At 41.9% G+C, this 25928-nt stretch overlaps 1 protein-coding gene across 1 annotated transcript in view; it reads right to left on the bottom strand.

The window, feature by feature from the left end:
- Nucleotides 1-201: 201 nt before the first annotated feature.
- LOC121871212 overlaps nt 202-25928 on the bottom strand; it is a 70011-nt gene continuing 44284 nt past the window's right edge. The window contains exons 3-7 of the mRNA XM_042373404.1: nt 15055-15383; nt 9106-9316; nt 8274-8401; nt 3798-3966; nt 202-3189 (exon numbers count right to left, since the gene is read on the bottom strand). Coding sequence (XP_042229338.1) covers nt 3089-3189; nt 3798-3966; nt 8274-8401; nt 9106-9316; nt 15055-15383 — 938 coding nt within the window. The 3' untranslated portion in view covers nt 202-3088. The remainder of the gene's footprint in view (nt 3190-3797; nt 3967-8273; nt 8402-9105; nt 9317-15054; nt 15384-25928) is intronic.

The raw sequence follows: 25928 nt of genomic DNA, 5'->3' as shown, positions 1-25928 counted from the left end.
AATAAGTGTGTACCATTCTATAATAATAATAATAATAATAATAATAATAATAATAATAATAATAATAATAATAACAACAATAACAACAATAATAATAATAATAATAATAACAACAATAATAATAATAATAATACAATAAAAAAATAATAAAAATAAACAAAAATTAAATAATAATAATAATAATATTAATAATAATTGAACCTTTAACCTTCATAAAAAAAATGTAACAAACTGAGTTTGATATCAACACTGATGGTATGTGAATACCTGTATATACAAGTATATGGCTATAAACGCAACTGTGTTACCCACTGTTTACACCCACAAACTAAATCATAATTTTTTTAAAGAATGGTGACAAGGTTTATTGAGGCATGCTCATTTTGGCCGAAACAAAGCAGCAACCTGTCCATAAAATATATCGTTCTGTAATTTTCGTTCCCAGCAAAAGAGTTTTACGACACCTGTGAAATATTTTACCCTACCTGATATGATGCATCAACAAAGCTACACCTAACCTTTTCCAACACACACTGGCCAGATGTTGACCCTAACAGCTTCTACTGTTTACGTCTCCCAACACATACTGGCCAAATGCTGACCCTAACAGCTTCTATTGTTAACGTCTCCCAAGATACTCTGGCCAGATACTGACTCAAACAGCTTCTACTAACCTCAACACCCCCTCCTGTGCTTCTATGGTGAGGAATTGATCTTAGTTAACCTGACTTAATTAACCTTCATCACAACTTTCTTTTTCACTTCTCCCGAGTTAAATGTACTATTTCAGATGATACTAAATGTTCCATAATATTTCTTTGAGACAAATGTACAGTATTTCAGGTGCCTTCAAGAGAGCCAAGGCTCTTAACTGGCTCAGCCATGTTAATATTGTTATTATTATGGACTCTATATCTGTGACCTACTGTAAGGTCACCCTGGCTGCGACATACCATCATCTCGACTACAGAATATCATCTTCCCACAGTGGAACAAATTATCATAATATGTGTTCAAATTCATATTATCTTTTGGATATACAAAATTCACTTTGTACTGCAGGTTTGAGGGAGGAGAATTTTTTTCTTAAAAATTAGAATTATTCTCTTATTTCAGCTTCGTTTTTTACATTCAAAACTGATATTTTACTCATATTTGCCCTCCTACTGATTTTATTTTTGAATCATTAGATGCACTGTAACTTTCTAACCCAATAGTGTAATCTAATATACTATAGGACTAGCCGTCTGTCTGTCTGTTCTGGGCAGCCGAAACGGCACAATCGTTTTTCATCAAACTTGGTGGAAAAATCGCAAAAAAATCGTAGAGTAGAACAAACCTGGCCCCATATCGATGGTTTCTTTAGGAAGGAATTAATTAAAAATTTTATTTACGATGGAAAACGATGCAAGTGTACGGACTTGGCACAACCTAGTTAACCATGCAAGTCTACGGACTTGGCGCACCCTCATTCGCTGTACGCTGTCACGAGCGTTCAAACTTTCACAAGGGCACGAAGGGCCCATGTTTAGTGTTTTTGCTTGTCCATGAAAAAATTAAGTCATGTGTGAGTAACTTTGAGAGTGGTGTCCATTCAAAGGCCGCGCAGGTGACAGTATTGTAGTGCACGTACGAACAATATCGTCGCGGAAATCTGATTGATATGTTCTATCCTTGTGACCATACTTGTGTCCTCAGTAATACTTTGGCAAGTTTAACAGACTGTGACCAAACCTGATGATGTTTTGCCTCAGAGCCACTAACATATTTGAATTAATTAACTATAGTTTTAGGCAACTCAGTATAATGAAACCAAACCTAAATTTACGCCTAACATCTGCTGGTAAAATAGATAAGATATTTAAAAATATCTTGGCAAAGTATTGCCTGTCTTGTGGATATATCTCAAACTTTTACGAAAAAAAAATGGTATTGATATTACGCTTTAAATTCTATGTAAACAATATTTTAGAGAACTTTTTTTCAGGTATAAAAAATCTTAAGAAATAACAACTTCACCAGTGTCAATATGTGAAGGTGTAACGTATTGTGCGTCGTAGCCATGTGCCTCACATAGTTATACTGCCTAAGCTGTCACATCATGATAACACATCCATCTCACCATGTTTAGCGGACATTTTTGTAGTTTAACTTTTTCGGGGAAGAAATAACTACTATTGTCTAAAATGGGTAATTTCATCACAGTAGTGTAGTTTACAGCGCTCCACTGTAACATGAAGTGGCAGGGATTATTTAATCTACTGTTGAATGGAACACTCATGTAAAGGCGATATAGGTGCACGAACTTAAAGAACGAAAAAAAAAATCACGAGTCCCTGAATATTCTCATGTGGTCGACGAACTACAAAGACCACTAACAAAACTATCAGGTGTGTTCTTCAAGGGGGTGTCCATGTGGTTAGAGAGAGCTGGGGTGTTGCTGATGGTCGTGTGTGAGGCTACTGCTCTCCATGTGTCGAGGCCAGGCGCTTCAAGGCATTGGGTGATGATAGGCAGCAGGAGGCCTTCACAACGGCTGTAGGAGTACATTACAGCAGCTGTAGGAGGCCATCATGGCACCTTAGGATGCCATCACAGCAGCTGTAGCAAGCCCTCACAGCAGCTGTAGGAGGCCATCCCAGCAGCTGTAGGAGTATATTACAGCAGCTGTAGGAGGCCATCATGGCACCTTAGGATGCCATCACAGCAGCTGTAGCAAGCCATCACAGCAGTTGTAGGAGGCCAACACAGCAGCTGTAGGAGGCCACCATAGCAGCAGGTGACGATCGCAACGGCAGCCTCTCACAACAGTTATAGTCCATTACGTCAGTTGCGGAAGGACATCACTGTAGCTGCAGGAAGCCAATACAGAAGCTGTAAAACCCATCACAGCTGCTGTAAAACTCCATTACAGCATCTGTAGAAGGCCATTACAGCAGCAGGAGGCCATCACAGCAGCAGGAGGCCATCACAGCAGCAGGAGGCCATCACAGCAGCAGGAGGCCATCACAGAAGCTGCAGGAGGCCATCACAGAAGCTGCAGGAGGCCATCACAACAGCAGATAGTCATCGCAGCACTAGGTGGCCATCACAGCAAGAAATGGTAGATTATGGTCAACAGCAGCAGCACGTAGGAGCCAACACAGCCTCGGCAGGTGGACCCTGTCTGCATCGCCTGTGGCAGTTCTCCTGTTGGCAAAAACAAATAGTTAGTGTTGCGTTAGTTGTTAATACCAACTGTAGGGTGAAGTACAGTAATTAGTGGCGGGATGTTATCATTACCAGCTATAAGGTGAAGTAGTTAGTGGCGGGATGTTATCATCTAATATACTATAGGACAAGGCGTGTGTCTGTTTGGGTGTCTGTTCTGAGCAGCCGAAACGGCACAATCGTTTTTCATCAAACTTGGTGGAAAAATCGCAAAAAATCATTGAGTGGAACAAACCTGGTCCCATGTCGATGGCTTCTTTTGGAAGGTATTAGTTAACATTTTCATTTACAAGGGAAAACGATGCAAGTCTACGGACTTGGCGCACCTTAATTAACAATGCAAGTCTACAGACTTGGCACACCCTCATTCGCTGTACGCTGTCACGAGCGTTCAAACTCTCACAAGGGCACGAGCGTGCCCGAGATCACTTGTAACCAGCTATAAGGTGAAGTAGTTAGTGGCGGATTACCAGTTGTGTGTTTAAGTAGGAAAATGTGGGATATTTGTGAGAAAAAAAATAGAACAGGCTCACAGCGTTAAGATATAATCATGATAAATCAAGAGGTTAAACAGAAGATTTTCTCACCATTTAGCACACTAACTCTGACAGATGCTTCCTTCATGCCCTGCGGCGCACAGATGTATACGCCGGAATCCTGCACTGTGACGTCGGGGATAAGCAGGATACTGGTGGTGACGGGGCCCTTGTCCGTGTTGATGGTCACGCCCTGCCGCGACCCATCAAACGACACCATCTGCAATTTGATTTATTTGGTTTACCACTACCCTAACAGCGGTTACGGGTTCAATGTATTGGTCTGCTACTACTATGTTGTGACATTTTGAGGGGAGGGGGAGAATAGTTACTGAAGGGGTGATGGCAGAAGGGGGGGTAGTAGATGAGGAGGTTGCGATCAAGGGCGTGATGTTGGAATGACTTTCAGTAAGTATCGTCAATGTTTTGACTGTCATCATGAAATGCTTACATGATGATTTTAAACAAGATTTGACACTTAACATAATATGCCAGATTTACCAGGCAGGTTTTATTTAGAGGAAGTATGTTAATTTCAATATTTAAAATATATATATATATATATATATATATATATATATATATATATATATATATATATATATATATATATATATATATATATATATATATATATATATATATATATATATATATATATATGTAACCGGTCGGAATTTGCTGGACTTTAATTTCTCACTTGACTTGGGGTTTATTAAAAATTAATAGATGGTAATGGCAGTGGAAGCGCCCCTTTGAGAAAAATCCCGAACCAGCACAAGAACACTTAAATCTACTACACAAAATGAATTGTCCGTGACCCGTGGAAGGATAGCGTCTGTGACTGGGATGAATGAGACACACTGTAAAATTTAGACACTTATATTCCCTCCAACACTACAAATACAATCAAATAATGGTACACCAATATGCGCACCTCTTAACTTAAACTTAAAACACTACTCTGGGGAATAAAAGTTATAAATGACATAGAAATTATTAGAAACACAGGCAACAATAAATTTGAAGTATTAAGAAATGTTAATTGCACACATGAACAGGCCTTACGGGCTTTCACAAAATAATATCAGTCACTTAGGAAATGGTACTAAAAAATAAGAAATTAAATACTCCACAATGAATAGGCCTTAAGGGTTTTCAACAAAATAATATCAGTCACTGAGGAATGGTAATAAAATATAAGAATTTAAATACTCTACAATGAATAGGCCTTAAGGGCTTCCAACAAAATAATATCAGTCACCGAGGAACTGGTAATAAAAAATAAGAAATTAAATACTCTACAATGAATAGGCCTTAAGGGCACTCAACAAAATTATAGCACCCCAACAGATGTACACTTCCTAACCTAACTTAACCACTACTCTGGGGAACAAGGTTATACCTGAGATCAGAATTATGAAGAACAATTAGAGGCATTAAAAGAATCAATCACAGTATCACTCTGGTTCCACTTAATGGCACAAACATTCAAAACAATATTATCAAAATTATTTAGGACTATTAAACTACACACGTCAAGATAATATCAGTCTGAGGAATGGTGTTAACTACACCCGTAATAAGGAAGATAAAATGTTCCTCTAGGTATCTCCTAGAGTCCTAGACTCACGGTCTCAGTGTGTGACCATTAATATACTCAGATAGCCTCAGTGTACTCCCAGTGCGTCCATGGGCAGGAAGAGAGTGAGCCAATCAGACCTTGTGCAGTTGAGAGAAACTTTAGCTTCCCGTTAGCAAGAGGGTTTCACTAAGCGGCTCGGGACATGTGGTGTGTGAGCCGAGGGAGAGGAGGGCTGCTGACCCACGATCGTCCCGACGTCAGCTGGGCACCCAGACGGCTAGATTCCCTCAAGAGATCCCTTGGTACCCCACTAAACAGTGACAGGCCTACACTGATCAGTCCAATGGCGACAATCGCCACCCTCAATCATCAACGGCAGTATCAAACGGCAGTCAATCTCTCGCAGTCAAACTCCGGTCAACTCCGGTCAAGTGGGTTCTGACGGAAACCCTGAAATGAACTCACTGTTAGCTCTAGTTTACTTTATCACTGCCCTATCTAACCCTGTCTGAGATCGAATGAGACTTACTTGTTATACTGCAATAGCGCAGCACAGGTGACTAGGCCACGTGACTATTTCTGATGGACGCGCGGAACGTCTTGTCTGTGTGAGTGCTCTCCGGGACTGGGAGAGAACCCGCCTCGTGCCCTCTCAAGGCGTTAGCTTGGGCCTACGTGATATATTTTCCGCCTAACTAATAACTCCTTGGGACACCCGTAACATTATTCAGACTGCTAAACGATCTATAATAATTTCAAATTCAATAATAGTCCCTTAACTTCATGAGTCGCATCATTATTAATTCGGTAAATCACATTTAATATCATATAGGCCTAGTTCCGCAATCTCTCGCTACGAGCAGGCAGCGCTCCCTCCCCTCAGATGACCTTGAACGCTCAGTATCACTCATGGCGGGGCATTTGAAATTACTCTGAAATTTCTGAATATTACAATCGACCCCCCTAAAAAAAGACAGCACTGTCCTCATGTGCTGAGAAAACATGCATACGACCCCCCTAAAATTTTGTTCTAAGGACTGCATCTCACCCCTTTAACGTGCTAAATGCAGCATTTGTCTTCTCTTCTCTCCTTTTCTCTCCCGCTAACATATATATATATATATATATATATATATATATATATATATATATATATATATATATATATATATATATATATATATATATATATATATATATATATATATATATAAAACAAAGAAGTATGTCTGTGTGTGTGTCCTCACGAGAATCTCGGAAACTACTTTACTGATCTGTAGTGATGATAGATGGTGTTATATGTAGTGATGATGGGTGGTGCTATATGTAGTGATGATGGATGGTGTTATATGTAGTGATGATGGATGGTGTTATATGTAGTGATGATGGATGATGTTATATGTAGTGATGATGGGTGGTGTTATATGTAGTGATGATTAGAATATAAAATAATTACAGTTTAATGCTAAAAAATATGCTTTGCTGTACCGTTGTAGTGAAAAACATGGTGGAACTTACATACACCGTTAATGAAGTATTGATGGAAGAAGAAGTTTTGGGGACTGAACAGTGAGACAATGTGGAGCCTCCCGGAGGGTGGCGTCCTACCTTGGCCTAGCGAATGAGCCGCCCGGACCAAACTTGGCACGGGTAGCAAGTGTCATGATGAGGTGACACAGTTTCAGCAAGGCCATTATATATGCAGCGGATATAGATATATTTGCAAGTAAATCACTGCAGGTGTGCGTGATCCAAGTATATGCTGATAACCACAAGAAAACACGTAGTTCCCAAGCCTTTCGTGTAATTCACATCTTTAGGGGTGAGTACAGACTAAGGAGAAATACTTGAAAAGACTAATATATACAGCAGAGGAGAGTGAGATTATGTCCCTAGGGGACAGCAGGTGTCCACAATGGTCCGGTCATTAGTCAGTGACCCTTCTAATCTTCATAAGCACAGCAGATGTCCGTAGTCAGGTCATAGGGCAAGATGACCCAACCTTCTCACCTGGTTACAAATCTTCTTCATTACAAAATTATCCAGTTTGTACATACCATTACTCAAATTCATGTTGACGAATTCGGCATGTTTAATGAGACTGGATTCTATAATGTTCCTACTGACAATTGACTTATAAGGTAATATTGAGAGGGCATCATCCCAGTCAATGCAATGCTTATTATCTCTTATATGAACGAACAGAGCATTGGATTCCTGGCCTGTCCTGTTCTCGCGGCACCTGGAGAAGGAAGTATAAAGGGGTGCGGTGTGTAACTCTTCATGATACATCTTCACTAATATTTGTGACCAGATGCTGAGAAACTAACAGTGTCTCATCAGTTTATTCCAATACTCAACATAATGGTACGAATTAATGTGATAAGAATGGCGGAAGGCTACCACTACGAGGGTGATGCGTTCATAATTTAACACTCGACAATAAGGCTAAACTTTCCCTCGTGGTTAGTTATAGGACAATTTGCTTTGTTATTATCTATTTATGAGACGTACTTTGTTGTAGGATCCATTATGGCCAAGGTTCACGACATACGACGGACGCCCTATCCATTGCACAATGACTGTGACTGGCAGGCAGCCAACACGAGCTCCAGGCTGAACCTCCTATCTTCATTATGATTCCCAATAATGCTTTATCAGCCAGTTAGTAATAAGAGTCCTAAACTTAAAGTCCAGAATTGTGTTCTCGTATTGTAGGAGGGAACTCCTTCATACTCACAAAATTTGTATTACTGCGCTACAACTTCTAAGGTTCGTAATTACAATATTCCATCCACAACTAAAGGTTACGAAACAGAACTTTACACTTTATTAAATTGAATAAATAAAGATGAACAGTTCACAATTGCTACAAATAGAAGTGTGGATAGAAATTTAACAGGTAGAAGGGATGGGTACAAGAGGAACACATCATCACTAACCTTGTCACGGTGGTACCAGAATACGTTTTCCGGAGGCTCCGGGCTGTCCGGTACCATGCATGTGATGTTCAGGGGCGACCCGAGATCTACGTACAGCTCCGGCCCTGGGGGTATCACCGCCCGTGGCTCTGGTGATGGCAGAAAACACCTTTTGTTATCCCACACACACACACACACCAATGGTAGCAGAAGGGTAAACCACTTAATATGATGCATCCTATAACTTGCACACCGTTAACATGGTTTCATCGCCCAGATCATATAATTCGATGTTAATTTCCTCCACTACAGTAGGACCGTATTCCTCATGCCCACTTAATCACTACCGGTTATGAGGTATTGTCTGTATCGAACAAGAAACACTCACACACTACGACTACTACTATTTATTTTTTCTTGGCCTCCAGCCTCCCTCAATAGACACACCTTCGCTGCCATTTTATTCCATTAAAATTAAATCTCCTGATACAAAAGTAGCTACCCTTGCTGTGTTGAGATAGTTGAGATAGTTGAGCCGCAGATCTATGCGCCATTCAGTGACTGTTGCCCCATAGTCAATATCTGTGACCGTTGTCGGCTTTGGGGCTGAAGATCTCGTTCCCCTGAGGCAGAGTAATGGTCTGGGCAAGAACCAAAAATCTTCCCCTTATGAGATATCACCACGGCGATTGTGGGAGGTGGCTACCCGTATTAGGGAGGGCAAACTATGAGGATCAAAGTTATACAGTAAATACCTAACCGGAGCTTAGCCGGATAATTTTGCTAATACATATATATGTATGCACACACGAAAGTGATGAAGACAAAATTACGAGACATAAATGTCACTTACCTACCACGTTGAGTGTGATGACTCGTGCCCTGGGCGGCCTCGTCGACACCTGACACTCATACTTGCCAGAATCTCGTAACTGAGGAAACTTGATCCTGAGTGACCACACGTCCGACCCCGGCTTGTTCATAGCCTCGAACCTGTCGTCATTAGTGAAAGTGAGGCGACCTACTGTCAGCACGTGGATGTCCTCGTGACGCACCCACGACACCTGTCGACACATGTACACCTACGTTATTAACGTCCTATCCACATGCTTGAACGTATTCACCTATTACAGAGAAAACATCATTAGTAATGTCGAGGTAGGGAACTAACTTCCTAACAGCGATCACAAAGAAATTAGATTCCAGTTAGAATTTCAGGGCAGCCGCAAGGAAAATTCCACTAAAGTCCCAGATTTCAGAAGGGCAAACTTTGATAGTTTGAAGAGGCAGATGAGAGAAGGGGTATCATGCTTGGGGGTGAACTACATGACCTCACATGAGGTGACCTCACACAGTGTACCCACAGAGGGCGACCTCACCTTACCGGGAGACCTGATAACGAGATCTGAGGTTGCCGAGTTCCACAACAATTTAAATAATGAGTTACTTAATGCACAAAGGCAGAACACACCATACAGAAAACTCAGATCAAACAACAATGACTCTAAATGGATAAATAATTATTTAAAGAATATTATTGGACAAAGGAAGGCTATAGGTAGGAGAATAAATCGTGGTGAAGTCTTCCTCCGAGATTATTATAAGGTATTGGCCGGTAGGGTTAAGACCGAGATAAGAAAAGCAAAGAAGAATAATGAACTGAAGACAGCAAGGGAGATGAAATCAAACCCCAAGGGATTCTATCAAATGAATCAAACTAAAACTCGAGAAAAGATTGGACCAATACAGTCAGTTACCGGCGAGCTAACTGATAACGACGGAGAAATGAGCAATACTGTAATCTGAATAAATAAATTTTAACAGTTTTCACCACCGAAAATTTAAACATGATACCCGAGGCACCGACTCTATACAGAGATAGCGAAGAAAATAAATTAAGCGAGATAGTAGTGACTAGTAACGATGTTAGTAAGCAAATAGACAAACTAAAGCCTAATAAGTCATCAGGTCCAAATGAGATATTTGCCAGAGTATTAAAGGTATGTAAGGAAGAGCTTAGTGTGCCCTTAGCAAAGTTGTTTAACATGTCCTTAAAACGGGTGTAGTACCAGAATCCTGGAGGATAGTGAATGTAATACCGATTTTCAAGAAGGGAGATAGATCACTATCCTCTAACTACCGACCACTCAGTCTAATATCAATTGAAGGCAAATTACTGGAAGCAATCATTTCAAACTATTCGAAATCACCTGGAGAAGCACAAGTTGATCAATGATTCCCAACGTGGCTTCACAAGCGGGCGTTCATGTCTAACTAATCTATTAACATTCTTTTCATCTGTTTTCGAATCAGTGGACGAGGGGCACAATTATGATGTGGTATATCTCGACTTTAGCAAAGCCTTTGACAGAGTCCCACATGAAAGACTAATAAGAAAAGTGGAGGCTCACGGCATTAAAGGAGATATTCTAAAATGGATTAGGGCATGGTTACAGGACAGGAAACAGCGAGTGAGCATTAACGGCACTAAATCCCATTGGAGCAGCGTCACTAGTGAAGTTCCTCAAGGCTCAGTACTCGGACCATTATTTATTATATACTGTACATAAACGACATAGATATTGGCGTAGACAGCAACATAAGTAAATTTGCTGATGACACTAAAATAGGGCGTGTAATTAAATCTGACGATGACTCAGCAAAACTACAGGAAGATCTAAACCAATTTTTCGAATGGTCTGAAAAATGGCAGATGAGATTCAATGTGGACAAATGTAAAGTACTCGGTATAAGAGATGTAAACAGGGAAACCAGTTATCAGCTGAACAACGATGTGAATATCACATGGATAAGATAAATCTTGATAAAATCACAGGGAAAAGGGAAACAATGGAGCACCTTAGCTTTCGTCTTTATTCAAGACATCTTCAGAGGCAACCGAATTACATGGACAGAGAGAGGCTTAAGTACACAGGGTGACCTTACTAAACATGAGGTCAGGTCATAAACATGACATCCTCTAATCCGCACACACCACACACGTAAAGGAGCTTAAGAGAAAGGGCGACGTGAATAGTCAATTTAAGTCAGGTAAAAAATATGGGACCCACTAATCATCTATCCTACATCTACCTCCAATGCTTTAAAAGCATTTTTAACCTTGGGCCACTGACAAATATATTTGTGAAACATGTTATCAGTTTTGTACTGACCATCACTAAGGTTTATAGAATTCAATTCCCTAATCAAACTAGCTTCAACCAGAAGTCTTTCTGTGACACATGATGATTTGTACACTTCTAAGCGCATTCGTAATTTAAACAAACCGTGGCATCTCTTCTCCCGGGCCGAGCTGTGTTCGCTGGTAGCAAACCCTATTTCGAATCCTCAAAATATATTGTTTTCCTCCCGGGACTTGCAAAAATACATATCCATATTAAAAAATATTCTTAATCACCAAATATATATATATATATATATATATATATATATATATATATATATATATATATATATATATATATATATATATATATATATATATATATATATATATATATATATATATATATATATATATATATATATATATATATATATATATATATATATATATATATATATAGCCCTCGCGGTGTACCGAGAAGCAACTTGCATAATTCTTTCTCTGCCAGTACACAGCCTCTTCACCATCAAGTCTCCTGCTGCGCCTCCTCGTGGCAACACACGGTAACTGGGTGCCTCGTGACCCCAGGCTAGATCAATAGGGGATCTCAGAGTCTCAGTGGGTCCCAGAGGGACAGTGCATAGGCTCACTGGCATGTGGAGACATCCTGGCGCCTACCAACTACTGACCCGCTGCCTTGTAGATTATCCTTGGTAGGTATAAGGCTACGGGAGTAAACCCCGAACGAAAAATGAGCGTGGGGCCCTGCATCAGGCTGCCATGGTAACAGAGCTCCAATAAGACCCCAACGGCGGTATAGGCGGAAGAGGTGACCACCATGGGAACCCAACGACGACACCGGCAGACGAAGGCAATGCATGATGGACATGGTAATAAGGCGAAACCCAACAAACTGGGCTATCGGCAGACCATTGCAACTCCCCCTCTCCCCAGTCGTTGCAACATTTGTACCATTGGATAAGGAAAAGGAAGACTCAAGACGTGTGGTTGCAGCCTGCCCTCCTGCCTCTCCACATAAATCAGCTCGCACGCAGCCATAATCCAGCTCACCATACCTCTCATTATCATCAAAACCGCTATACCCCCAAAAGTCCAATGGCGACAGACAAGTGGTAACAGTGACAGGACAGAGGCGAGTGACGGGAGTCTCTAGTCACAACTCTGCACATGGGCTGCACAGATAAAATGCTCGTTTTACTCTGGGATCTAAGTAGCAGTGCAATCCGGTTCTGTCTGCGCGACTGAGCAGCCCTTTCGTGGAGCCACTCTGCTCACCCAACATGGAGAGAGAGATAGAAAAGATGCCCTAAACATAGCCTGCCTAAAAAGCCAACCTGACTGGGAAACCGCACCTAGTTTTGACATCCTTATGCGGTCGAAAACACAATAAAAATCACTGATCCAAAGGAAATCAAACAATACCTCTTATGTTCGCTGCATGGAATGTCAGGACCCTTCAGGATACTGGCACAAATGAGCGTCCTGAAACAAGAACAGCTCTTGTGGCAAAAGAGCTGGCTAGGTATATCATCGACATAGCAGCCATCAGTGAGTCCTGGCTAGACCTTCTTCTGGAAGGGGTGCCTGCTGCAGAGAGAAATCGCATTTATGGTGTTGGCTTTGCCATCCGCCAACGCATCCTACACAGGCTAACTGAAATGCCTATTGGGATTAACGAGCGCCCCATGACGCTCCGAGTCCCACTCAATCACTCACGTCATGCCTTTTTCATCAGAGCATACGCCCTAACACTGGAAGCAGAAGATGACATCAAGGATGCCTTTTAAGCCGACCTCGATAGAGTGCTAACCTCTATCCCCAGTGAAGATAAGGTTGTGCTCCTTGGTGACTTCAATGCTAGAGTTGGCAGAGATGCTGACATTTGCGACCGGATGTCGGGGTGCACCCGAGTACGTTTACCACAAGCTACTGAGCAGATGTTATATAGTAACAAAAGCAGCACTCATAGAGCTTTTAGTTCCACACATGTGTCGTGTTAGCAGTGGGTGTTATCTCACTCGTCACACATCATCTCTTTTATCAGTGTTGTTCATCATTAGTAGCACATACTCACTCACCTCAATTGTCTCTTTTTTAACACCAAACAACAGTATCATGTTAACTGTGAGGTCCTCAAGTGCCACCTTTTTAACACCAAACAATAGTGTCATGTTAACTGTGAGGCCCTCAAGTGTGAGCCGATGTACAGCAGAGAAACGAAGGTCCATAAGTATAACGAACAAAGTGACTACAATTTTTATTTCATATAACTGTAACCCTAATGATAGCTATCTATTATCCATCTGCCTATTTACATATCCACTTGTTCATAAGTGTTTAATTTTTAATATTTCCTTTGTAAATCAGTCGGTATCTGTGGCTGCAAGTAAATCACTCATCTTTGTAATATTAACAATGCACTGCTCTTGAAATGAATGATAGTTATCAATAATAACAATGTACATAATTTGTGAACGTGAAAAAAGTCGTAGCTTCATTAGTCGACATCTATACATAGAATATAAAACACATATCAGATGTTAAACTAGAGCTGGTAATAATTTTTCCTAATGTTAATGACATAAATAATTCAAACTACCTTGTCAGATTCCTCTCACTTTCTAGCCAGTTTCCTTAACTCTTCAGGTTTTATTTCCAATTTAATGTACCAGTAATCAAAATGAATCGCCTCCATTAACAAATATTTGCAGTATTTCATTTGTGTACTGTACGTCAGGAGTTAATGGTAAACCTTATAATGTTTCATCTTTCAACTATCTTTCCATATAATTTGCATTTGCATAGTGTTTTTTTAAGAACTTTCTGCTGATTACGTTCGTCTGTTTTCCTTTGCTATTAATTGGTTAAATTCCTGTGTTTCTTTTCTTAATGAAAACGTTTCCACAACTTGAGTCACCGTTGTTAATATCCTTCAACACTACACTTGGCCACACCTGCACATTTTCCCTACCTGGCCACACCTGAACATTTTCCCTACCTGGCCGCACCTGCACATTTTCCCTACTTGGCTACACCTGCACAGGTCCCCTATCTGATCACACCTGCACACACGTCCGCTACACCCTCACAGTTACACATACACCTCCTCTCCTGTTTATATTGTACGTTGTGTGCCCTCGACTTCCTCATTCTGTCAACTCTCCCTTCTATTCTCAACAAATCTATATTAATTAATACTAACAGTTAGTGTCTCTGACAAAGGGTCATCTATACATACGTTTTATTAGAAGAGTCAGCAGACAAAGACTAAAGTCGTTATTATCATAATAATCAAGATCAAAGGACTAAAAGACAGGATAACTCAGGGTGAAGTATATGCAGAACCTTTGAATAACCTCTGAGAAAATACCACATCAATAAAGAAACGACACTCCTCCCAAACCAACATCAGTATAACGACCCAAGAGTATATAACAACACATATCTTATCCTGGTCAATCAATCAGGATTCATGATTCGTGAGTAATTCAGCCAACTGCGGTGTTCTAGTACTCTGGCCTACAGAATCATAGGAGTCACCGTTATAATAGAAATACAACACTACGACACTCAAACACGTGTGTGTGTGTGTGTAACGTATACACAATGCCATGGTGACAACTCTGGCTGGCAACAGAACTATCGATTACCTACTGTTTTTGTGCCGATGTTGAGGACGTGACAGTGGAGATATGCGGTCTTGTCCCTGATGACGGTGGCGTTGACGGAGGTGGTGTTGGCAAAGGAAGGAAGTACTTGGTTACTGAATCTCGCAGGAGGCGTAAACACGGCTGTGGAGCCGCTGTTGCCCATCTTCTGTGTCAGCACGTTGGGGAATATTAAAGCGGGCTTCACCATGGTGGTGGCGCTGCTGCTGGTGGTGTAGCTGGAGGTGTAGGTGGTAATCGCGGCGGCACTGGCTGCCTGCAGCCTGGTGTATACCTTCCCGCTGGACGCCGAGAATGAAGCCGCCGGCTTGGAGCCTGAAACAGCGGGAATAATGACATGATTAGAAACATCCATTATGCACTTTAAAGTGTCGTTTCCAACAATAAGAATGACCAGCGTGAGAAATACATCATAACCAAGGGATATCTAATAAGGAGGTTATACTTGAAGCGTTTAGCGGGGCGCAGTTGGCGACATTTGGAATCAATTTCAGTTGGTCTCCTCAATGATGGGATGGCGACACTGTCGCCAATGTGACGTAGTTGTGCTTATTTATTTTTTTGTTTTGACCGAGACATTAGAATGCATAATGGCTCCACGTGGATATAAGTCTTGCTCTGTCTGCAAAAAAGAACAAACTACTGCACAGTGATTTAAAATGCCAAAGATTTCCGAAAAATCACAAAAGGTTAGTAGAGACCTAATGTCGTTTTACTTAACATATCTTCAGGTTATACTTTTTTTTTCGAAGAAATCTGAAATGACAGATTGGTTCTCCTTGGACTTGGATTCGGGCAGGCTTGAATGTATCAAGAGTTCAGGATTAGTTACTAGCCAGAGTTTTGATAACTGAAAAAATAAGACGTGGAGATTCTAATGCAGGATCAACATGATTTGGTATGTTTTTTGTTTACTTGGTAATGTTTCATGTTTACATGAATTTTTGTGTTTTCCTTCCCTCCCTCAGCCTAACCCCACCTTCCCTCCCTCAGCCTAACCCCACCTTCCCACCCTCAGCCTAGCCCCACCTTTCCTCCCTCAGCCTTTGTCCAGTCCCACCTTCGCTCCTTCAGTCCAGCCAACCTTCGCTCCTTCAGTCCAGCCCTACCTTTCCTCCCTCAGGCAAGTACTATACCTTCCCTCTCTCAGCCAAGCTCCATCTTCCCTCCCTCAGCCAAGTCCCATTTTCCCTCCCTCGGTCCAGTCCCACCTTCCCCTGGTCACCCCAGTTCTACCTTCCCTCCTTCAATTCAGTCCCACCTCAACCCCCCCTCAGTGAGCTTTCGCGCTCCGGTCACTACACATGCAAGTCAAGATAAACAGCGCTGTCTACCACCTGTGTGTGTGTGTGTTGGTGACTTCAATACCAGAGTTGGCAAAAATGCTGACATTTGGCAGGGACCCCTATGGAGAAATGGACTAGGCAAGTGTAATCCCAACGGCCTACTCCTCCTCAGCACGTGTCCTGCACACAACCTTGTTATCACCAGTACCCTGTTCTGGCAGGCCAACAAGTTCAAGGGTTAGTGGCAACACTCACGATCCAAACACTGGCATCACATTGACTACATCACTGTCAGAGAAAGAGATCGCCGATATGTCCTCATCATCCGTGCCATGCGTGGCTCGGACCACTGAGACACTGATCATCGGCTCGTCAGAGCCAAGCTCTCACTTCACGTTGCCCCAAAACGGCGAAGGCAGCAAGCCTCCAGAAGAGGTTTAACACTAAGCATCTGGAGGATCCAGCGGTAGCACATGCTTTCAGAGAGCAGCTCGAACATGGGCTGATAAACAACCCAACAGCAAACAACGCAAATCCCAGTGCCGAATGGGATATTCTCGACACTGTCATGACAAAAACCTGCAGAGAGACCCTCGGACAGGTCGAAAGAACTGGTTTGAAGAAAATGACCCGGCAATCAATGTATTCATCAATGATAAACGTGCTGCTTTAACTTACTTTCAGAACAATCCTCAGTCTCGGACCAAAGCTGATACTTTCCTCAAGAAGAAAGCTGTGTGTAATGGCCCCTGTCTCATCAACAGAAGTATTATATAAATGGGTTCTTTACATTTGATTTATATTCAAATTCATCCCCTGTAAGTTTCCACTAACTATGAGGAGGTCATGATCAGAACACGTGAGTGGAAGATTCCTTGAAGATTCCTTGGTCAGCAATTGTGTGGGCGCGGATAAACCGGCGCCCATTGGCAGTCTCACTCACAAACTAATATCGAACGGACGTTGATTCACATCTAGTTACATAGACGCCGTCCTTTCTCATCACACTCATAAATAGTGGAACTTACGGTTGATCTACACTCAGGAATTATACAAATAATACCTTTTTTAATAAAAGAAGAAACTTCAATTGGGTTTCGTTACTAAAGCCCAATATAAAATAAGTGTACCAACCTGGTTAACTGGGAATTAACCAGCCGGTTCAGGTAGCCCAACGGGAACTTCGCAATCTAAAGAACGACTGGTTTAAAAATAAAGCCTGTGAAACACAAAACTTTGCAGATCAGCACAAGATGCGCGAATTTTTCAATTCACTAAAATATTTTATTGGTCAACCACTCGTGGCACTACAACTCACTGCTAAACCGAAACACCGATGTGGATGTCCTGACTACCAAGCAGGTCCCTCAACATGCAGAGCTGACCCACCTCAGCTATCCTCCATCCCTGGATGAGGCAGCTACTGCCATCAAACAGGTGAAAAATAACAAAGCTTCAGGGCCTGATGGAATCCCAGCCGAGGTGTATAAAGCAGGAGGACCTCTCTTACCAATCGACTCCACTCTCTCCTGGAGAATATACGGGAAGAGGAGGATTTCCCCCAAGCTCTTAAAGGCGCCTCCATCGTTAATATTTATAAGAACAGGGGAGACCGGCCAGACTGTGACAACTACCGCGGGATCTCGCTGCTGTCCGTAGCTGGCAAGATTATCGTCCGAGTCCTCCTAAACAGACTTCACCCTGAGGCGGAAAACTTCCTCCCAAAATCTCAATGTGGCTTTAGACCATCACGTGGCACCACTGATATGATCTCTGCTGCTCGTCAGATACAGGAAACGTGCAGAAAACAGCTTCGTGACCTGCACTTGGCTTTCACCGACCTAACCAAGGCCTTCGACTCGGTTAACAGGGAAGCCCTCTGGTGGACCCTCAGCTACTTTGGCTGCCCACCAAAATTCATCGCCATTGTGAGGCAGCTGCACGATGGCATGGATGGCAGCGTACTGCACAATGGCACCCAGTCTGAGTTCTCCCCATCCAAACAAGGGAAAAAGCAAGGGGGCGTACTGGCACCAACTCTCTTTTACTTTTTTCTTGGCTGCCTTCCTTACTTGTGCCAGGGCAAAATTCGCCGGCGGGGAGGACATCGAGTACCAGATGAAGGATCTTTTCAACATAAGACGACTCCAGGCAAGAACAAAGGTGTCGGCAGGTTCCATTACTGAACTTCAGTATAAAAACAACCTCACCCTTGTCGCTCACACTGAACGTGACCTACAGGAGTTCCTGAACACCTACGCAGATGCGTATGCACACTTCGGCCTTTAGGTGAATGTACGTAAAACTCAAGATGCTCTTTCAGCCTTCCCCTGGTTCAGCCACACCTCCACCATCCAACCAGCTTTACGGTACTACCCTCATTAATATTACCCACTTTCGGCATCTCGGCTCCCACCTGTCCACCACCGCGGACATTGATGAAGAGATTCAGCATTGGATCAGATGTGCATCCCAAGCCTTTGGCAGACTCTGAAACCGTGTCTTCCGTTGTTGGGAGCTGAAATTATCTACAAAGTTACAAGTATATCGAGCAGTGGTCCTCCCCACCCTGATATATGACAGTGAGACATGGAGGCACACCAAGGAACTTGAAAACTTTCACCAACGTAGTCTACGTTCCATCCTCCGTGTTTGCTGGGAAGACAAGAGAACAAATGCCAGTATTTTTGCTGATACCAACTGTAGGAGCATTGAGGCTACCGTTATCCATGAACAACTACGGTGGACTCGCCATATTACCCGCATGGACGACAGTAGACTGCAAAGTTGCTACTTTACAGTCACCTAACGAATAGTAAGCGTAATGCTGGCGGGCAACTGAAGAGGTATAAGGATAGTCTTAAGACAAACCTGAAAAAGTGCCAAATCGACCCCCTCAAATGGGAGACGATTACTCCACACAGTAACGCTTGGAGGAATATCATACAGGAAGATATCAATACTTTTGAGTTAGTCCGACTGCATGACGAGGCAGAAAAGCGCCAACGTCTGAAAGATGCTGCCGCCGCCCCTCCCGCTCTAGATGTAGCCTCCCACATACGCAATTTCTGTGGTCGACATTGCCGGTCCCGTGTTGGCCTCTTTAGTCACCTCAAAACTCACCAACGTAGGTGCAATCCCTATTTACTCATTTCATTGCATCATAGCTGGATGATCTTCATACTTGATTCTGACTGACAGCAAAGTAGTAGTAGTAGTGTGTGTGTGTGTGTGTGTGTTAATCAAACACTCCTTTCGGGTGTGGATTCTGTGATCATTGTAAGTGCTGTAACAAATCGCCATACTGTTAACTAGAGGTTTTAATAAACCTTAAGACTACACTTAACGAAATAGTTACGATCAGGTACCGTGATTGACAATCATACGTCATGCAGATACAGTATGTGTTGTTTTACATAATGTGAAGGTTGGCAACAAGGCGTTGCCAACCACCACTATCTCGCTCTCCGTATCACATAATGTGATGGTGTTGTCTGCACTTAGGTGAGGTGAGGTGAGGTGTTACGACCTTTGTAACACAGGGGGTGATGGAGCCCTGGGTAAGTGTGAGGTAGGGGTTGACACGTATAGTTGTTCCCCGAAATATCAGAGAGAGGCATCACCCCACTATCTTACATGTGTGAAACATTCAATAGTTTAGCCCAATTGTGACTTTCTGACCAACACACACACACCATACATCCATGTCGAGATGGTGTAGATACAGCACCAGAGAATCAGAGTCAACAAACCATACTCCTATATACTCCACATGTGTCTTCTCTTTTTACTTTACCATTCCACGCTTGTCCATCCTTAACCGCCCGCCCACTCCTGATATAATAACAAAATGATTAATATGGAGGTGCTAAATGCAAAGAGCTGTATATAACGAAGGTTGAAGTGTACACACACACACACGTACACACACACACACACACACACACACACACACACACACACACACACACACACACACACACACACACTCTTCAGCGCGACGGAGAACTACAAGAAAACATTAAAATCCAACCAGCACAAGAAGTAATTTACCCAGAGAAGATGGGCTCGTGTCTTTACAAGAACAAAAACAGGTTTTAATTATCAAATATGTTATTAAGAGAAAAATGTGTCCTATAAGATCTGCTTAATTAACTTCCTGCTTCACCAGGGTCCGTCCTTGAAAATGAATTAAGGGATTTTAAGAGAGAGCAACACAGTAGTTTTTTAAGACACGTATTGTTTTCAAAATATTCATGCCTTTCTTTCAAGTTAGTTATCGGTGGACTTGACTTTTTTCCTGTAAAATTGCAAGTGGTACTTTACTTTTATTACTTAAACTTATATGCCTCTGTGATTGTCTTTTTAACATGCTCTGTCATTTTACAGCACACTAATTACGCCTTCTGTTCGCGCAACAGTTCACCCAGCCTGTTACTTCCTCTATTAAAGACAAAAAAATAAGCAATACCGAGAGACTTTCTGATATGGTGTATTTATCCTCTTATCCGTAAGTCTCACTTGTCTGTACACCTCCATACTTTTTGTTCCAGCATTATCGTGCGATATTTTACTCCTGGGTGGTCAGTCTATAATTGTAATGGCTTCCCAGCAACAACCGATTGGACTTCCAATAAAATTCATGCTTACAGCTGGCAAAAGGAGTATATACAGTATATGGCACACGTTCAGTGCATGCACATTAAAAAGCTCTTTCGACGTTTAACTTTGACACTTCACCATGGTCATTATGATCACAGTCCTTGTAGGGGGTGTGATTTCTCTTCCTCTTAACATATCTCTACTTATCATCTTCCTTATTCATCTACCATTACTAGATTGATTTTCCATGTACTTTGAACCATATGGTGCCTGAAGACTTTCCTTTGATTTATTAATTGGTTGGTTTGTTAACTTAGTAATATATCATCATCTGCCCTTTAATTTGCATCTATTCATATATCTACTTGATTATTTTATATTTTATTTTGTTCCTGATCATTAGGTCTATTATCTACAAATATATTTCTTCAATAAAACTACACATTTCCCCAAAACACTGTCATGAATATAGGTAAATTGAACCGCCTTTATAATTTCCTCCCTGCTGAAATAACAAGCTCTCCTTCCTCGTGGTAAGTAGGATCCACTCAGGCCAATATTCCAGCTCTCTACTCTCAAAAAACATACAATTGGCTTCATGCAAACAGGTTTTACAGTCGCTAATCTGTATCTTGGTAATGCACGTTGATTGTTGGCGTTTGGATTCATCAGGAGGCTTTCAGCAGAGAGTGGGAGCAGCTTTGTTTCACTTGTTGTACACTACTGTTTGTGCATCACAGAAAAAATACAGTATGATAGTTATTATCTGAGGGATATACAGGTAATTGATTAGTAAAGGGGAGAGAGAACAGTCCCAGCGAAATACTAACTAGAATAAGTGCTTGTCATTGCAGGTATCCACACTCACTTAGGTACCATTGATCATACACTGAACAAAGTTCGTGTATCATTTTCTTCCCATTGTTAGGTACAGTACAGTATGTTCACCTGAGTTGAAGGTGGATATCAGGAGTTACATAAATGCAATTCCATCTTGGATTTGGCAATATTCTGCGGTTTGCCACTATTTACGTAATGAAAAATGAATTCCTTATCTCTAAAACCTAGTAGTCAGTTCTTTGTAGTAGGGGGTTTAATAACAAAAATCTTTATTTCTATCTATAATTCTGAAATTTTGAACACAGCTTCCTGTGACCAAGACCTTTCATTTTTTCACAGGAGCCCCAGCTGAAATATTACCCTGGCGGCCATATTGGAGAAGTCCAATATGGCCGCCACCGGCACCATAACTTTTGAACCAAAAGTGGTATTGTCACAAGTAATAACTCTTTTGGGACTAGAAATCCAATTAAGACAATATTTTTAAGATTCATATTCAAGGTCACATGGCAAAGTCAAGGTTAAGGTAATTTTTTACCTTAGCCATGATATTGGGCACATCCTAATGATCTAGGTATCTGAAAGGTGTATTACCAGAATTTTAGGGCCATTGGTGATGTCTTAGGGCATCTTTGATCAAGGTCCGGTCAGCAAGGTCAATGTCTTTTCCAGAACCACTGGCGACCATCTTGAAAAGCTGACTTTTTAATCTTTCGATTTAGAGCCCTGTATGACTCCATGTTGTAGATAAAAGTGAAAGATTATTTTATGAAGCCACCCCTTAGTAATCAGTACAACTGTTAAATGCGTGCCTCAATTAGAATCAAATCGAATCCAGGGATCAATAAAATCAATAGTCATAAATAGAATAGACAAGTGATCGTGGGCCCTTCGTGCCGGGTGAAAGTTTGAACGCTTGTGCTTGGCTAGCGGGCAACTGCCGTCCGGCTGACAGCGTACAGCAAATGAGGGTGCACCAAATCAGTAGACTTGCATCGTTTTCCAGCGTAAATAAAATGGTTAATTAATGCCTTCCTAAAGAAACCATCGACATGGGACCAGGTTTGTTCCACTCTACGAATTTTGCGATTTTTCTACCAAGTTTGATGAAAAACGATTGTGCCGTTTCGGCTGGCCAGAACAGACAGACAGACAGACAGACGGCTATTCCTATAGTATATTAGATATAGAATAGAAGAAAATAGAACATATAATAGAATAATAGATACAATAATAATATAAATAAATAATAGAAAAGAAGAGAATGGAAGTAATATAATGGAATAAAATAACAAACATATGATAGAATAAATCAAAGGAATCAAATTGAATGAAATGACTAGGTTGAATCACATGTTATGAGCGTGGATACAAATGAAATACCGTCGCGATCAAAATCAGATAATAACCATACTGTATATTAATAAAATACCTGAATATTAAAATCAATCAAATAAATATTAATGCCCGGAGTGAAATAGAAATTATTTACTATTAGCTACAACTGATTCATCACTGATCATCATCGTTGTTTAAGCCGCTTCCCTCACACCCACAAAGTACTGTGCAGCGAAGGCCTGCCTTGCTGCACTTGCAGTTCCTTTGGCATGCTTTCAGACAGCTGGAGTAAAGGAGAATGGAACATGCCTTGCTGGCATCTGCGAGTATGGTCCAGACGGGAACCCGCTGCTTATTCTTCTCATCCAACTCCCATCTCCACTTGTCAAATTCAGGAACTTCCTAGTGAAGAGAGACAGCCTGTTCCCAGATGAAATGCTTGAGTTGAAGGGATTAACTAAAGAAAGCGTAAGCCATGGTTGAAGAGCTTTCGCCTCGCCTCATTGACTGTTGTAGCGCTACAGCTCTTGCTGTACACAGAACCGCTCAAGCCGCTTCATGTGGATGAATTCTAAAGTGAGGGACTCGGGGTCATCTGAGAGAGGAAGCAGCGTCTCCATCAACCCAGGCACCCTGTTCCACATACCAAGCAGTCTTGTTTCTTCAACAAAGGATCTGAGAGGTTGTATCACAACCAGTGAGTGCGTGGAAGAGGGGAAGTGCCAGTGACTTTGAAGGACCCAATTGAAACTGCAGGTCGTGGACTGGGATATCACTGTAGTTCTCATCATTCCCAAAAGCGACCAAGAGCTCTGAAAGACCAAGTTTCTCAAAGAAGGCGTTGACAAGCACGACAACATTACTACCCACAGTTAGTACATTTGCTCTCTCGTGCCTCTGGCGACAAGCGTGAGCCTAGTGCAGAATGATTCGCGAGTCAGCTTCGCTGTGAATGTGGGGCTGAAATTCAGACACGTTGGACAGCACTGTCTCAGACTTGATTGTGAGGATGAGAGTAGCAAGCTTTTGGCTGGTGAAGGAGAAGAGTTCTTCTCTTTATCTGTATTGCTCAGATACTTTTGCCAGGTTAATTATAACTATATGCACAGTTGTCTATAGACGTTCCTCTCTTCCCCTGTCTGCGACATTTAATGTTCCTATGATAGAGTGGGCACAGACAGATAGATAGATACAGAGAGAGAGAGAGAGAGATAATAAATTTTTTTACGGGGATTAGCCCACCCGGGCACAGGTCAGCGACCCACAACGGGGCCAAATCCACCGAACATTGCCCGTTGAAGTATCTGTAAAAGAGAAAGAGTGAAGCAACATTGCGGCGAAGAGAAAGGGAAGAGAGATTGTCAACTAAAGGAGGAGAGTTAATAAGACGAAATGCCTTTGATTCCACCCTATCTAACAGTTAGGCAGAAGAAGAGCCACCCTAGATAAGAGAACAGCACTCCAAGTTAGGACGAATGAGACCCGTATATACTTGAAGCAACTGCTCAGGAGTGAAGTAGCTTCGGCATCTGTACAGCATTCCCAACTTTTGAGAGGCAGCTTTAGCAATGTTGAGGATGTGTGGCTTCCATCTCATATTAGAGGAAATGGTGAGGCCTAACATACTTTTTTTTTTTAGAAATTGGCAGAATGATAGCGTCCTGAAATGTGAATAGTGGGAGATCATCTAATTTGGAAAGTGTAATTGGTAAATACTGAGTTTTATTACAATTTAACCAAGTTTCTACCTCCCTATTGGGAGATGCTGCACAGATCCGCATTGATAGATGTAATGATATCAGCTCTAGAAACAGATCTAGTTTGGGACTTGGGGGAAGGGGAAAATGTGAAGAGTGAAGAGTAGAATCATCAGGGTAAGAATGGATAGAATTAGTTGTAGTGTGAAGTAAATCATTGATAAAAAGAAGGAAGAGAGTAGGTGAAAGAAAAGAACCCTGTGGGACGCCACTACTGGTAGAGAAAGAGCGAGAAATCGATCCCTCGAAAACAACTGCCATGGATCTGTTCTCAAGGAAGCTAGAGATTAGAAAACAAAGTGGAGGAGAGAAACCAGAAGAGGGAAGTTTAAAAAGCTAAGACTTGTACCATACCCTGTCAAATGCTTTGGAGATGTCGAGTGCCACGACGAAAGTTTCCCCATAATCCCTAAGAGAGGATGACCAAAGATGGGTGCAGTAGAGCAGATCGCCAGTAGATCTCGCCTGGTGAAAGCCATACTGGTGATCCAACAAAAGAGAATGGCGTTCAAGGTGACGGAGAAAATGAGAGTTCAAGATAGTTTCGAAAATCTTAGAGAGGGAAGAAGTTAGGGCAATGGGGCGATAGTTAGAGGGATTGGAATGGTCACCCTTCTTTGGGATGGGCTGAACCAAGGCATGCTTACAAGAAGGAAAAGTTTGAGTTTTGAGGCAAAGGTGAAAGAGGCGAGCAAGCACAGGGGCCAGAGCTTCAGCACACTCCCTCAGAACAGGGGGTATTCAGTCCGGTCCATGCGCCTTACTCACATCCAACCTGGATAACACACCAGCAACCTTACGAGTGGAGATTATAGAAAAGTGCATAGTTCAGTTGGAGGAGCAGGGGTAGGAGGGATAGAGTTGGAATCGCCTAAGGTGGAATTAGAGGAGAATAAGGTACCAAAGAGATCTTCATCATCCATCAGAACTAACGTCAGCCGATATTCATATTCCTTCCCATCTCTTTTGGATGATTCTTCGTTCGAATCAAACTGTTCCTTTTTCAGTCTCCACTGTGTTGGTGGGAGGTTGGGCGT

Source organism: Homarus americanus, unplaced genomic scaffold, assembly GCF_018991925.1.
Source record: "Homarus americanus isolate GMGI-L3 unplaced genomic scaffold, GMGI_Hamer_2.0 scaffold40565, whole genome shotgun sequence".
In the NCBI taxonomy this organism is placed as follows: Eukaryota; Metazoa; Arthropoda; class Malacostraca; order Decapoda; family Nephropidae; genus Homarus; species Homarus americanus.
Note: the sequence above shows the minus strand (reverse complement) of the source record. Positions and strands in the feature narration are given on the sequence as shown.